Source organism: Triticum aestivum, chromosome 2A (genome assembly GCF_018294505.1).
Source record: "Triticum aestivum cultivar Chinese Spring chromosome 2A, IWGSC CS RefSeq v2.1, whole genome shotgun sequence".
Lineage (NCBI taxonomy): Eukaryota > Viridiplantae > Streptophyta > Magnoliopsida > Poales > Poaceae > Triticum > Triticum aestivum.
The window spans coordinates 237,623,601-237,637,586 of record NC_057797.1 but is presented as its reverse complement, the minus strand read 5'-3'; the positions used below and the strand labels follow the sequence as shown (position 1 = coordinate 237,637,586).

Here is a 13,986-nt window from a genome sequence, read left to right as displayed (position 1 = left end):
ACCCGTCAGGCTGATCCATATAGATCTCCTCTTCCAACTCTCCATTGAGAAAAGCTGTCTTTACATCCATTTGATGAATGATAAGACCATAAGAGGCAGCCAAGGAAAGTAACACTCGAATGGTGGTCATTCTAGTAACGGGTGAATAGGTGTCAAAGTAATCTTCGCCTTCTTTCTGAGTGTAGCCCTTGGCCACTAGCCGCGCCTTGTACTTATCAATAGTACCATCAGGCTTTAGCTTCTTTTTGAACACCCACTTACAGCCCACAGGTTTACAACCATATGGTCTATCAGTTAGTTCCCAAGTTCCATTAGAAAGAATTGAGTCCATCTCATTATGAACAGCTTCTTTCCAATCATCTACATCCGGAGATGCATATGCTTCTGCAATCGTCTTGGGTGTGTCGTCCACAAGGTATACAATGAAATCATCACCAAAGGATTTTGCAATCCTTTGTCTCTTGTTCCTTCTAGGAACTTCATTGTTATCCTTCTCAAGGACTTCCTCATGTGATTGTTCGAAATATTCATCAGTTGTACTAGATTCAGGAATTATCTCAGAAGAAAATCTAGCAATGCTATGCATATCTTTCATAGGAAATATGTTCTCAAAAAATGTTGCATCACGAGATTCCATTATAGTATCAATATGCATATCAAGTACTTCAAATTTTACCACTAAAAACCTATAAGCAATGCTCCGTTGAGCATACCCTAGAAAGACACAATCCACTGTCTTTGGTCCAAGTTTGCGTTTCTTAGGAATAGGAATATTGACCTTTGCCAAACATCCCCAAGTGCGCAAATAAGAAAATGATGGTTTTCTCCCAACCCACTCCTCATAAGGGGTTTTCTCTTTATTATTGTTGGGAACTCTATTCAGGACGTGACATGAAGTCAATAGAGCCTCGCCCCACCATGCCTTAGATAAACCAGCAGTGTCTAACATGGCATTCACCAAGTCAGTCAATGTGCGTTTTTTCCTCTCGGCCACTCCATTTGATTGAGGTGAATAGGGAGGCGTCCTCTCATGAATAATACCATGTTCCTCACAAAATTCATCAAAAACTTTTGGAAAATACTCTCCACCACGATCGGACCTAAGACGCTTGATCTTTCTCTCTAGTTGATTTTCAACTTCAGCTTTATAGATTTTAAAGTAGTCTAATGCTTCATCTTTAGTTTGCAACAAATAAACATAGCAAAATCTAGTCGCATCATCAATCAAAGTCATGCAATATCTCTTTCCACCTTTTGTCAACACACCATTCATCTCACAAAGATCAGAATGTATGAGTTCTAGAGGTGCCAAGTTTCTCTCCTCGGCAGCCTTATGAGGCTTTCGAGGTTGCTTAGATTGCACACAACTATGGCACTTAGAACCTTTGGCAACTGTAAAGTTCGGAATTAAACTCATGCTGGATAGCCGAGACATTAAACCAAAATTAATATGACATAAACGAGAGTGCCAAATACTTGCATCATCATTAACACTAGCACAAATTTGGTTTATTGACTTATTGCAAAAATCTGAAAGAGAAAAGCGGAACAAGCCCCCGCACTCATAGCCTTTTCCTATAAATAGTCCAAATCTTGACACGATTACTTTATTGGACTCTAAAAGTACCTTAAAACCATCTTGACATAGAAGGGAGCCGCTCACTAGATTCTTATTCATAGTAGGGACATGCTGCACGTTCCTTAGTTGCACGATCTTTCCCGAAGTAAACTTCAGATCCACCGTGCCAATGCCACGAACAGAAGCATGTGACCCATTCCCCATTAGGACGGAAGAATCCCTTGCGACCTGATAAGAAGTAAACAGGGAGATGTCAGCACACACATGAACGTTAGCACCCGAATCAATCCACCACGAAGATGATTGAAATACTAAAAGCACAATAGGTAAATTACCATACCCATCAGTATTGCTAGCGGTCACCATGTTGACAGTCTTGGAGTTTGTTTTCCCTCTGCGGTCTGCACGTTCAGGGCATTCCTTGGAAAAGTGTCCAGGCTTCCCACAGGCGTAGCACTCTAGCTCAGCCTTGTTGAACTTCTTCTTCTTGAAGGTAGTAGTCTTGGTAGGCTTGTTCGAAACATATTTGTTCTTCCCTTTGTTCTTGTTCTGTGGGTACCTCTGCACCATGTTAGCAGTAGGCTGAACCTCACCTCTTTTTTCAGTGGTATCTTTAGCCCGAGCTTTTTCTTCAACATCAAGAGATGCAATCAGATTTTCAACTGATATCTCCTGTCTCTTATGCTTCAGAGTTGTGGCGAAATTCCTCCATGAAGGAGGCAACTTTGCAATCATGCACCCAACCACGAATTTGTCGGGTAGAACACATTTAAGGAGTTTAAGTTCCTTCACAATGCACTGTATCTCATGAGCTTGTTCAACCACAGAACGGTCATTCACCATCTTGTAGTCATGAAAACTCTCCATGATGTACAATTCACTGCCTGCATCTGTTGCACCGAATTTTGCATTCAGCGCATCTCACAGAATTTTTCCGTCGTTTATGTGCATGTACACATCACACAGACGGTCAGCAAGGACACTCAGAATGCATCCCACAAACATAGTATTGGCTTCCTGGAATTTTCTCCGATCTTCATCGGTCATTCCCTCTGGAGCACCAACACTAGCGTGGAAAACTTTCAGAGCAGTAAGCCAGAGCGTGGTCTTCACCTGCCACCTCTTAAAGTGCACACCGGTAAACTTATCCGGCCTCAGTGCATCAGCGAATCCAGCCATAGTTAACTCAGGAAATTGCCTATAATTAGGTTTTTGGATTGTTGGAATATTAGGCAAGTTCATGATTAATTCCAGTAAATAATTCATGACTAGAAAAGATACTAGCATGCAATAATCTAGCAAACTAGAAGAACAGCAAGACATGCATAACAGCGCTTTTATGGGTGCGACAGTGTTGATGACGATGTTGGACGTACTGATCGTTAGCTATTATGGGTGCGACAGTGTTGATGACGATGTTGGCAACGATCTGCTGCTGACGGCGATGAGTAGCACCGCCCGACTTGGACGGAAGACGACCCGTGATGATGAATTTGAGCAGTCGCGCACAGCGCTTCCCAAAAACCTAATTCGTCCTCTCCCGGTGCGGGATTGCAAAGACGAACGGTTCCGGAGACCTGCTCTCCCACACGCCGATGCACGCCGGCGTTTGGGATGGAGTAGACTACGATGGTGACGGCCGGCCCAGCACGGCACGGCACGGCGAGGCAAGTGCGCGCGTGTGGTTTTCCCTTTCTCTTCTCACACACCACTTAGAGTGGTGGAGAAAACCCACTATATAAAGAGGTCCAACTCTTCTTTAACTTTCAAGGTGGGACTAAACTTAGCACCACCACTTGCCATTTTACACATGGGCTTTGAGATTTCAGAAATTGCTATGGGCCTAGCCCATTAATTCTAACACACCTCCAGCCTTGTTCCCATGGGGGAAGGCGCGACTGTTGCCTCCTCTGCTCGACGGCTCCCTTCTCCTTCCCGCCCGTCAGCGTCGCCACGAGTCGCGCCGCTGCCTTGTCCACTAGCGCACCGCCCTCTTCCTATCCGCCGGCCTCGCCGCTAGCTCCCCCGCCCCGTGTCCATGGAGGAAAATGCGGGCTGCTGCCTCCTTTGCCTGCGCGCTGCCGTTCGCCGTGGACGACATCTGAGGATGTGGGAAGTCGGCCTAGAGGTCTCGTCCGGTTCGCTGGATCTGACAAGAGATGGTTGATCTCGCCAGAGAGACCAAAAGATTTCTTGTATTGATAGCATTTTCTATTAGGAGATTCACCTAAAAACCTACCGCTAGTAGTGGATATCATTGTTTTTAAGTGTGTGCCCCCGAGCAGTGGATCGAACCTGTGGCATCCACATCCTGGGGTCCTCGACTGATGGTGGATATGAACATATATGACACTAGTGGTGTTGGGAGGGGCGTGGACAGTTCGAGAAGAGAGAGCTGGGTGAGCTGAGTGAGCGAGGACTGGGCTAGCTAGCTGGTGGCTTGTCCAGTTGGATGGTTGGCATCAACACTTTGTTGCGTGTGTTGGAGAGACCGGCGCTTCACACGGTCACCCGAAATGAAAATAAATTAGATAAGCGCTCAAGCTAGCGCTCGTGTGTTGTAAGTCTAGACTCCTACACCGGTGCTTCGTCATAATTTCTTTTTTTATTTTGACGTGAGGGTCCACGTAGGCACCCCTGCATTGGAGATGCCCTGAAGGCGCTCCCGCTCTCAATTCCCTCAAAGAAAAAAAAAGTTGTGCGCTCTCAAAATTCAAACAAAATCTTCCCCATTCTTCTCCGCCGCTCCGCTTTGTCGCTCTCCCCATTCCCCGTTCAGTTCCGCCGCCGGGGATGGTTCTGATCGAGCGCACGCCGTGCGCGGGGGCAGCCCCCTTCAGTCCGCTCCAGAGATCCACTCCTAGGGTTTCGCGGGAGGCGTCGCCGCCGTCCGACCCCATCCTCCCGTACCTCAGGTAGCGCCTTCGAGATCTACCTCTCTACCTGCAAATTTGCTTCTGCCTAGACCTGCTTGCTTACATCTTCGCGCGATTTCGCCTCCGCTGTGTGCGTGTGTGTATCTGAGGTTTCGCCTCGGTTTTGTGTATGGAGATGCGCTTCAATTTGCTCCTCCTAACTGCTTAGGTGCTTTTTCTTTTCGTACTTATATAGTTGGTTGAGTCGAGATACACTTATAGGTTGATTCCGGCTCAAATTTATTGCAGTGCGTAAGGTTTAAGCATATAATAGTGTGATTCTCGCCTCCGGTTTGTACTTATGAACTCATTTGTATGTATATGGGCTACTGCTCCCCGTTTCGGAGTTAAATTTATGGGCAATTTGAATAGATGGGTTTCTTAACTTACAATCGGTATTCATGCAGCTGATGTGCATATGCTTCAGTCATCGTTCAGTATCAAATTTTGTGCATATAAATGTGATGTGTTTTATCTGGTGACGTCCTGCCTGTGGACGCCTCTATGATGTGTGCTATTTTCTTATGTCCGATTCTGTGTTCATATTCAGGTCTATCAAGAAGGCCATTGATGAGATCAGGGCACACCCAGAATGTTATCATGCAGCACTTGAACAGCTCAAGATTTATGTCACAGAGTGCATTGATAAGTATGGGGACGATTACCAGTACTCCACTGACCCCCGGCTCCTGAAGATCTGGATCCTCTATGTAACTTAATTGCTTTTAAAATGCCAATGCTGATGTTATCTTTCTGCTTTTTTTTATCCTCATTCCTTAATTTCCTGATATTTTGCTATTTTAGGGGGATGCAGTTTCTGATTTTGACAAGGTGTATACACATTTGGAGGATAAAAGAATGTTCTTAGAGGATGCACTGCTCTATGAATCATATGCACTGTTTCTGTGTGCTCAGGGGAGAGCGCTCGAGGCTGATAAGGTCTATGGGATTGGTATTTCCAGGTTAGAGTCGATAATATTTTTCCTTCGTGTTCAGCTACAAAATGATGGTTATCATGTTGATGTGATGGCAAATTATAGTCTGTGGTTTAACCAGAAAAGCCGAGCCCCTTGATCATTTGAAGAAGATGCATATCAACTTCTTAAAACAATTGGAGGGTATTGTAGAAGAATCTGATGAGGATGCACAGGTATGAAAGCCACATGGCTGAGTCGAAATATTGCTATCATGTACTCCCTCCGTACCTAAATATATGGCGTTTTAGTAGGCTATATATTAAGCATTGCGCTTTCTGATTTTTGTATTGCTGTCAAATAGTCACGGGTTTCCTATCTAATTGTCATGTTGTATTCGGTAGTATTTGAGATATACAACTTTTTTTGAGACTGGAGGTGCGGGAAGAAGCAAGGAACTGGATTGATATTCGCCCCATGTTGTAGTTGAGATATGATGATGACTAGGCTGATAGATTTTCTCATTACTGTTCAGCAAACACATGTTGGAAAATATGCGTTCCACCTAGAAAAGATTACAATTGCATAATCATTGTTGTTCGTGCCTTACATCCCATATCTATGATAATTAATTGAATCTGAAATAGCTTTCTACAATGAAGAACTTTATCGAGTTCATATAGACTTTTATTTACTACATAAGAGAGATAATCGGGATACGCTACTCCCTCCGATCCATATTACTTGTCGCTGGTTTAGTACAAAGTTTTTCCTTATCGTGTAACTTTTTCCTTACGTGGGTTTAGCTACTGGTCTTCCATAATTCGATATGCTATGTTTTTCTGAAGATTATGATATAATTATAGAAGTCTTGTTCAGCATAGCTTAAGCTTTGGTCTCTCCCAGTGCTCCACCTTGGTACCGTCTCGTAGCCCTCCACATCAGATTTTTGTTTATGTGGCGCAGAATTAGTGAGAGAGAGGAAGAAGCCGTCTCTTATCTTATATACTACATATCTCTACACATAATCCAATACATAGATAATTTAATCTCATACTCATCCTCCAATTAGACTTGTGTAATCTTAATAAAAGTGGGAGCTACTATAATAAATACTTAGCCTATGTAAGATACAGTGCATTGGGATGATGAGAATCTAAGTAATAGAAATACAGGTAATAAGAGACGACCATTGGGACTGATGTTAGCGTCCTACAGGCTCCAGTTTCTAGCAATACAAACTAAAGGTGGAATGTAGTTTTTTCTTGAATACTGAATAGTTGGCCTTAACTCTTAATATGAGCTCCCTTCTAGAGGGAAGCTGAAACGGTAAAATCTTTAGGTGCAGTTTTGGGGTTTATAATGGTGTAGCTGCTTATTTGTTGCGATAACTCAAACTCAAGCTGCTTTGAGGATTATTTGATTATTTTCCCCATCGACCTTATAGGCTCAGCCACTAGTGGGCTAGCTTTCTGGATAAACCTAATATTACTTGAATTAGCCCTTTACTTCATTTGTATTCTGTCAACCCTGTACATCATATTACAAGCACAGAAGGGTTTGTTTTGCAGTTTCTTATATGTTTTTTTGTGATTAAACAGTTACTTTCCCACAGAATGTTTACTTGGTTATAAAATGATAGGAAATGAATATGATTTGTACATTCCAGTGCTTGTGATTTGTCTCCTTCCAGCATGTATTTACTTCGCCCATTTATGTATGATTGTGCCTGTTTGTCACTTGATAGTTCATAGTTGAGTGTAACTTGAAGGCTGACAGATTGGCATCTATTTTATTTGTTTCTCTATGCTGGCTTGTATATATCCACAGCATCTGTTTCCACTTACAGCAATGATGATTAGCTTGAGTTTTATTTCTAAAACTTATTGAAAATGTTTTATGCTCTCGTTTGTGGTAGACTATGCACCTTATTCTATCTAATACAATTTTCCCACTTTGTCCATTATTTTAAATAGCATCATTTCATCGATATGATCACCTAGTGCCTAACATCCTGGTGGGTAATTAATTGCTTGTCGTTCCAATTTTGTTTGTTCTTGCCTTGTAGCCCAAACCATCTAAAATACAAAAAAGGGAGTTTAGTGTGGTTGATCCATGGTCAGATTCTACCATGAGCAATTTGCTAACGAAAATTAATGGTGGCCTCAAGAAGTTAACAGTAAGTTAAATTTGCTTTGTGTGGTTCACTAGTGTTTTGCCTGGCTCTCATCTTTGTGTGCCACTGAAATCCTTGACAGGGCTATCATAAGAGCAACAAGATCTACTCAGGAAAGGTGCCCCTAACTTCCTCACATAATGCTTTAAAAAATAAAGTCGTCGAGTTAGGTATAAACTCTAGTTATTTTCTCTTACAACCTTTGACAATGTTGTACACTCCACAATAGTGTCCTAGTTTGGCTACTTGATGAGAAATGCTCTCATGTCTCAATCAGAACATAACTACATAATGTTCTCACAGAAATATCTCTCTGTTCTGCGATTTCGAGAAGCCGATTCATGTAACTGATATCAGAGTTTAATAATGATACCTTTTGTTGCACCAAGGTGGCAGGAAATATCACATCAAAGGTTCTTCTGGTACTGGTGCTTTTGCTAAATTATACAAAGCTAGTGTTGATGGTAACACGGAAGAAATAGTTGCTTTGAAGGTGAAACATGTTTCAGTTGTCTTAGTAAAACCTGCCTTTTACACTTGATTCTGATTTTAAACCCTAGTGCTTGTTTGCAGGTTCAAAAGCCTGCATTTCCTTGGGAATTTTACATGTACCGCCAGCTTGATATGCAGATATCTGATATTCAGGTGAATAATCTCTGTTCTAAGAATCACTCTCTAAAAATAATTTCTGTTAAGACCACCAGGTCGTTAGTAGTTGGTAAATTATAACGATGTTCACATGTCAAATATTTTTCTTTCCAGAGACCAAGCTATGGCTATGCACATGAAGTGCATGTCTTTGCTGACGTCAGTGTGCTAGTTTGCAATTTCCTGCCATATGGAACTCTTCTGGTAATTCCTTCGCATGTGAAGAAAGCTCTTTCAAAACCTGCTCGAAAGAACAACTTTATATATCAGGATTGTATCTGTTGTTGCCCAGATATCTCTCTAGCTAATCCATGTTGCTAAATGTGATAGCTTACAGTACATACCTTTTGCAGGACGCTATAAATTCCCATTTAGTTGTTGGTCAGCACATGGATGAAGTTTTGTGCATATATTACACTATAGAGATGTTGCACATACTTGAAACTCTACATAGTGTTGGCATAATCCATGGTGATTTCAAACCTGACAATATGCTTGTCTGCTATCCAAGGTAACTAACCAACTTACCACATTCGAGGAGTTACTCAACCTTTTTTGCGTGGTCAAACTATGTACCTTTTCATACTGCATCCATGGTGATTTCAAACCTGACAATATGCTTGTCTGCTATCCAAGGTAACTAACCAACTTACCACATTCGAGGAGTTACTCAACCTTTTTTGCGTGGTCAAACTATGTACCTTTTCATACTGCTGGTAAAAGTTCCAAAGAGTTGACTGCTCGCATCCTAGGGGAAGGCTCAAATGCCTCATCTAGAGGGGGGAGGGGTGAAAGGCAACTAAGAAAATTTATTCCTAATTCAACCTTGTCACATTATTGCTGAAATGTAAAGGTTCTCTTTTTTTGCGGGGGGAAATGTAAAGGTTCTCTATTTGGAATAACCTATATGGTGCAATCAACTTAGCAATTCTACGAACACAGGATGATAAGCTTGGCAAGCACAAAAAACAAGATATGAAGGTAAAGTAAATCAACCAAAGGACCTGGACACGAGGATTTGGTTCCTGGAGTGCGAATCCTTGGGGGTATTGTACGTCTTCGTTGGAGAGGCCTGGACACCAAGTCCCTTCAACAACAAAGACCTAACCTTCTTCTCCTTGAGCCTTGGGCAGTGTCTAAGGCTCTAAGCTCAACCATTAGTGGATGATCTTGAGGCGATCTCCAGCCATCACAAAGTCTTTTTGGCGAATCCACACGTTGGATGCCCCCAGGTGACTGCTGGTGCCTAGGAGTCTGCAAACTCCAAGGGAAATGGGGGTGGTGAATGCTTGGTACACGATGCTCTAGCTCTGTGTACATGTGAAATTTCAAAAATCTCTCAAATCTACTCTCGTCCTAAGGTATCCTTCAAATTCAAACTGTCTGGTGACATGGCACTCACACAGAATCCTGGCAGCAAAACATTCGGAACTGCCTGGCCCAGTAACAATGCACCTCCGGATATTTTCGAGTCCGGTTACACATTCGGGTATACGTGCTCAGTGGCGGAGCCAGTATCCAGACAATGGGTGTACATATTTCCTTAAAAATCACCATTTTACTATAATTTTTAATTTATTTGATCCATATGTGTGTATGCATAGGTAGTCAACCTTCTTGCAGAGATGAATGTACATTTGTACACCCAAGTACCTATCTAGCTCCGCCAATATACGTGCTAATACCCCACATATTCTGAGCCGGCAATTGGGCGACCCTGAAGAGCGCCTGGAAAGTCTTTGGCCTCCTTGCTCACTAGCTACTGCGTCTGGACATTCCTGCCTCCTGGCCTGGATTATCACCCAAGGATGGTTGTGTGAGGCTTTGGGCCTTTGTAGCGACAAAGGACCTTCTTTTCACTTTGTGGGGCCTCAAGACCTGCTCATGTACTTGGCACACATATTAGCTCCTTAATTACCAAAAATCCACTTAGGGCGTGTAGATGTCCTTTCAATTGGATGACTTGCATTTCTTGACGGAGATAGTATATATTTCAGGCAGATCCTGTATTCTTGTTTTTGTGGGTGATGGTATCCCGTGTTCACAGAACGGAGTTCTCCCAGCCTGTTTGAATCTGTCACAGTACGAAAGATTGCACTGATCAACCACCTGTAGTGTGCACAAGTGACTAGAGACATCTAATAGTCAGGTTTTCCGAGTTTGTCAAATCGTTTTAAAACACCTTAGGTGATGTTGTGACTTTTCTGTAAATGTGTGTTCCGAGCTTACAAATGTCTCCTAACTGATTAGAATTATGCCAGATGTTATTGCATCTAAGAACCATAACTTTGTTTGGAAATATTTGAAATGGTTGGTCATAAGAGCAAGCATGAAGGTAGATAAGAGGTCGATTTGTTGGCCCCAGATGTTGGGTTTGGTGGGTGCAAAGATCTAGGATGATTCCCGACTCTGTTTATTTTACTTAAAAGTGTGTTTGGAATCTGTATTTTCACGCTCCATGCTTTTGCTGAGACGTTGATGTTCTGATATTTTGTCTTTCTTATTGTTGAACATTTGATTGTACGGATTCTGTTTTGGTTATTAGAAGATCATATCAAACACCATCACTGAAGCTGGTTCTTGTTTTAAGAATAATAAAAATCTAATATGTGTTAAAGCTCACCCAGACCATTTCATGCGTGCTCTTTGAAGAAAGTAAACATGCATTGCTTGCTTCTCAACTTATTTTCCCGAAGTTGCTAGTTCAGTTTGTAGCACTTGTCAACTCGTTTAAATTTAACATGAGTTTTCCTCTCACCTGTGGCCCATAAAGTGAAGAGATCACAGACGATACCTTCAGGAGCGAAACGAGAAGCGGGCAGAATCAGGTTAGCATTTGAATTCAAAGTATCTTGATTTAGAGGTATGTGAAGGCTTTGTGTTGCTTATTATGAAACAACGTCCATTCCAGGGGCTGTGTCTTATTGACTGGGGCCGTGGCATTGATGTGAATCTCTTCCCAGCCGGCACGGAGTTCCTTGGGGATTGTGGAACCTCAGGGTTCAGTTGTATCGAAATGCAAGAAGAGAGAAGCTGGACATATCAAGTCTGTACCCTTCAAAGTTACTCACAACCTTACTAGCCATCATCACAGAAAGGAACCATGTGCAACATCGATTTGGTTTCCTGTCTTGCAGGTTGACACTTTTGGTCTGTGCGTGGTTGCACACATGATGCTGCACGGGGAAGAGATGAGCATCGTTAAGGTGGCCGGAACAGGTGGAAGCTACATGTACCAACCGAAATTGTCATTTAAAAGGTTGTGCTGCCGCGAGCTCTTGATTTTTGCTTACAAAAGTGATGCCCAGAGTGAGAAGATAACCCCTCCACCTTTCTGTCCTTTGAACAGGTACTGGAACGTTGCGCTGTGGAAGCAGCTCTTCACCACGCTGCTGAACCCGGGCTCCAACGGGAACCACGTAGGCGACCTCCGGAGCCTCCGGAGATCGTTCCAGGATTACATGTGCAGCAACTATCAGCTGCTGGTCAAGCTGAACCAGCTGCTGACAAAGCAGAAGGCCTCCCTGTGCTCATCCTGAGGTGTGCATTTCGTCGCCAGAATGCCTCTGCGATATTTATCTACTCTTCTACCTCCCTATGTATGTATCTTGCCACATCTCGTGGCCTTGTTGTATCATCTGAAAATGAAAATACACGCCCGTGTCATGGTCTAACTAGTACTACTGCGCGTCACACTCAAGATGTGTCCCGGTGAGAACCAAATAGTTACCGTCCTAGATATGCGTACAGGTAGGACAAACGAGATGAGACGCAACGGATGAGTGGTTGCTGTCACGAACCAACAGTGCCCAACCAAAGTCAAAGGGCCTCTTTGGCTAGGCTAATGGGGCTAATCAGTCCTGTTAGACATGTCACGTTTTCGCTAGGACCATCAACGTTCGCTCAACGGTATTGTCACTTTCATCTTGTGGCGAGGACATGGGCTGCCCACCCATCTGATCTGAGCGATATATTTGAGCCAACGCTTCACTGTGCGTGTCTTGGCGTATGGCCAGCCACTGGGGCTGTGTGTCCTCGCGGCGTTCGTGTCGATGTCACCGATCTCTTAGATGGAGACGGGGGGAGATAGAGATGTGCATGTATGTCTTGTTGTTATTGGACGATGGCTCGATCCGTGGTGCAGTTTTGCCCGCTCATAGCACATAGCCATAGCATAATGTTTGGGCGCATCGCATGCAGGATCTGAGTGAGTGCCCTGGTCCCTGCCTGCGCTTGCTGCTGCCCACGGTGCAGCGTTCTGGGGCGACATAATATCCAGCGTTTGTCAGGTCGAGGCCCTGGATTTGGTGCAGGGATCTGTCTTGGGTCTTGCACTATCTTGGCCGGTTTCCAACTGCCATGCACCTAGCTTTGGTCCTCGGCGTCAGACTTGTAAGCAGACCTACTTGGACCCGGTTATGGCATGCCTGTACCTGTATATACAACAAGATCGATGTAAGATGGACCCGGACTAGTACTAGGTTTGAACTACTTGAGAGTTTACAGCAATTTTTCAGTATTTTTGGCAATCAATTTAATAGCACATTTCAGATTGTTACATGCAAACGGTTCCATTATAGTGTTATGAAGACCATTTTAACACTAATATCGTTTTTCAGGAACCGGATACTTGCTGAGCAACCCAAATTTGATAAAGACGAAGGAATCATAGTGCAAATTGTTATCATCTTTTACTTACACATGTTAGTCTTCCATCGTTATGAGGGGGGCCGTTGAAATTTTTGTAGAAACATAGTACAAACGCATACACCCATAAACACACACCCTTATAAATAGCTGGAGGGTGGGGAGGTCACCTTATATAGCCGAAACCTTTTTCTTTACAAACACGGTGTAAACGAGTACACTCAACAACACATACTAGCACTTAGCTTACAAATGCACATCCTATCTCTTTGAGCATATTTGATAGATGGAACCGGTAAATCTTCACACTGTCGAGCTTAACTATGGGCAACCTTCTTGTTGTAAAAGATATTAACATCCGCCGGACAACAACAAAGGATATTGCGCCATTTGACCCATTACCAAAGGTCGGATGTTGAGCACGGCATGATCCTAGTTTTTTTTAATAACATAGTACAGATGCAAACGCTCATACACATACACATACACTCATTTCTATGAATGCACACACGCATGCCCTATCCCAGAAGCCTTTGTAGTCTAGGACTTGAGGCTTGACCGTAGTCGGTCAGCTAGGGTATGACTCTTAGCACGAGTTCAAGTCGATACTTGAAATTTGAATTCGCCCCTTCTCCAGCCAGGTTCTTTGGCAGCAAGAGGCGGTCAACCTGGCCGATAATTACTTCACTGATTAACTCCAGCATTACCAGGCATTAGCAGGCATAATAATGCGCATGCGTGAAGAGACCGGCCCTACCGCAACTAATAATTAGATCCCTGGTCCCAGCCATACATTTTCTTGTACCACAGGATCGGCCATGCATGGATCGGCGGTACCATCACCATATGGCGATGCATGATGAGTAGCTGAGCACGCTGAGCATATGGCGAAACCGAAACCCGTACAAAGTGCGGTGCGGTGGATGGAGCCAAGACTTATTTACCATGCATGGCGCGCGTCCGTAAGGCAGCAGATCTATCTGTCTGACGATGCTCACCTTCCAGTGCATTGCATGCAGTTAGCTAGCGATCTGACGGGAAGGTGGCCATGGCCCCTCATGACGACCTGTCGCTCTCCTCCCTGTTCCTGTTCGGACCTCTGAAACC

At 43.5% G+C, this 13,986-nt stretch overlaps 1 protein-coding gene across 2 annotated transcripts; it reads left to right on the top strand.

The window, feature by feature from the left end:
- Positions 1 to 4,048: 4,048 nt before the first annotated feature.
- Positions 4,049 to 13,109, top strand: LOC123188466 (mitotic checkpoint serine/threonine-protein kinase BUB1). 2 transcript variants are annotated; one of them, XM_044600602.1, is made up of 15 exons: positions 4,049 to 4,494; positions 5,045 to 5,204; positions 5,299 to 5,456; positions 5,551 to 5,644; positions 7,477 to 7,587; positions 7,667 to 7,754; positions 7,974 to 8,077; positions 8,158 to 8,229; positions 8,347 to 8,436; positions 8,586 to 8,743; positions 11,006 to 11,060; positions 11,144 to 11,278; positions 11,370 to 11,491; positions 11,582 to 11,772; positions 12,852 to 13,109. In XM_044600602.1, exons 1-14 carry the CDS (start codon positions 4,373 to 4,375, stop codon positions 11,769 to 11,771), a joined length of 1,659 nt encoding a protein of 552 aa, XP_044456537.1. In that variant the 5' UTR covers positions 4,049 to 4,372; the 3' UTR covers position 11,772; positions 12,852 to 13,109. The 2 variants fall into 2 exon arrangements, with proteins under 2 accessions (XP_044456537.1, XP_044456536.1); XM_044600601.1 differs by lacking the exon at positions 12,852 to 13,109 and having other exon boundaries at positions 4,050 to 4,494; positions 11,582 to 11,955.
- Positions 13,110 to 13,986: the final 877 nt, after the last annotated feature.

What these genes read in the sequence shown, in the direction of transcription:
- LOC123188466 (XM_044600602.1), top strand. Translation starts at nt 4,373, where the DNA reads ATGGTTCTGATCGAGCGCACGCCGTGCGCGGGGGCAGCCCCCTTCAGT. An exon ending in TGAAGATCTGGATCCTCTAT is followed by an intron (nt 5,205 to 5,298) that starts GTAACTTAATTG and finishes TTGCTATTTTAG; the next exon opens with GGGGATGCAGTTTCTGATTT. An exon ending in AATCTGATGAGGATGCACAG is followed by an intron (nt 5,645 to 7,476) that starts GTATGAAAGCCA and finishes CTTGCCTTGTAG; the next exon opens with CCCAAACCATCTAAAATACA.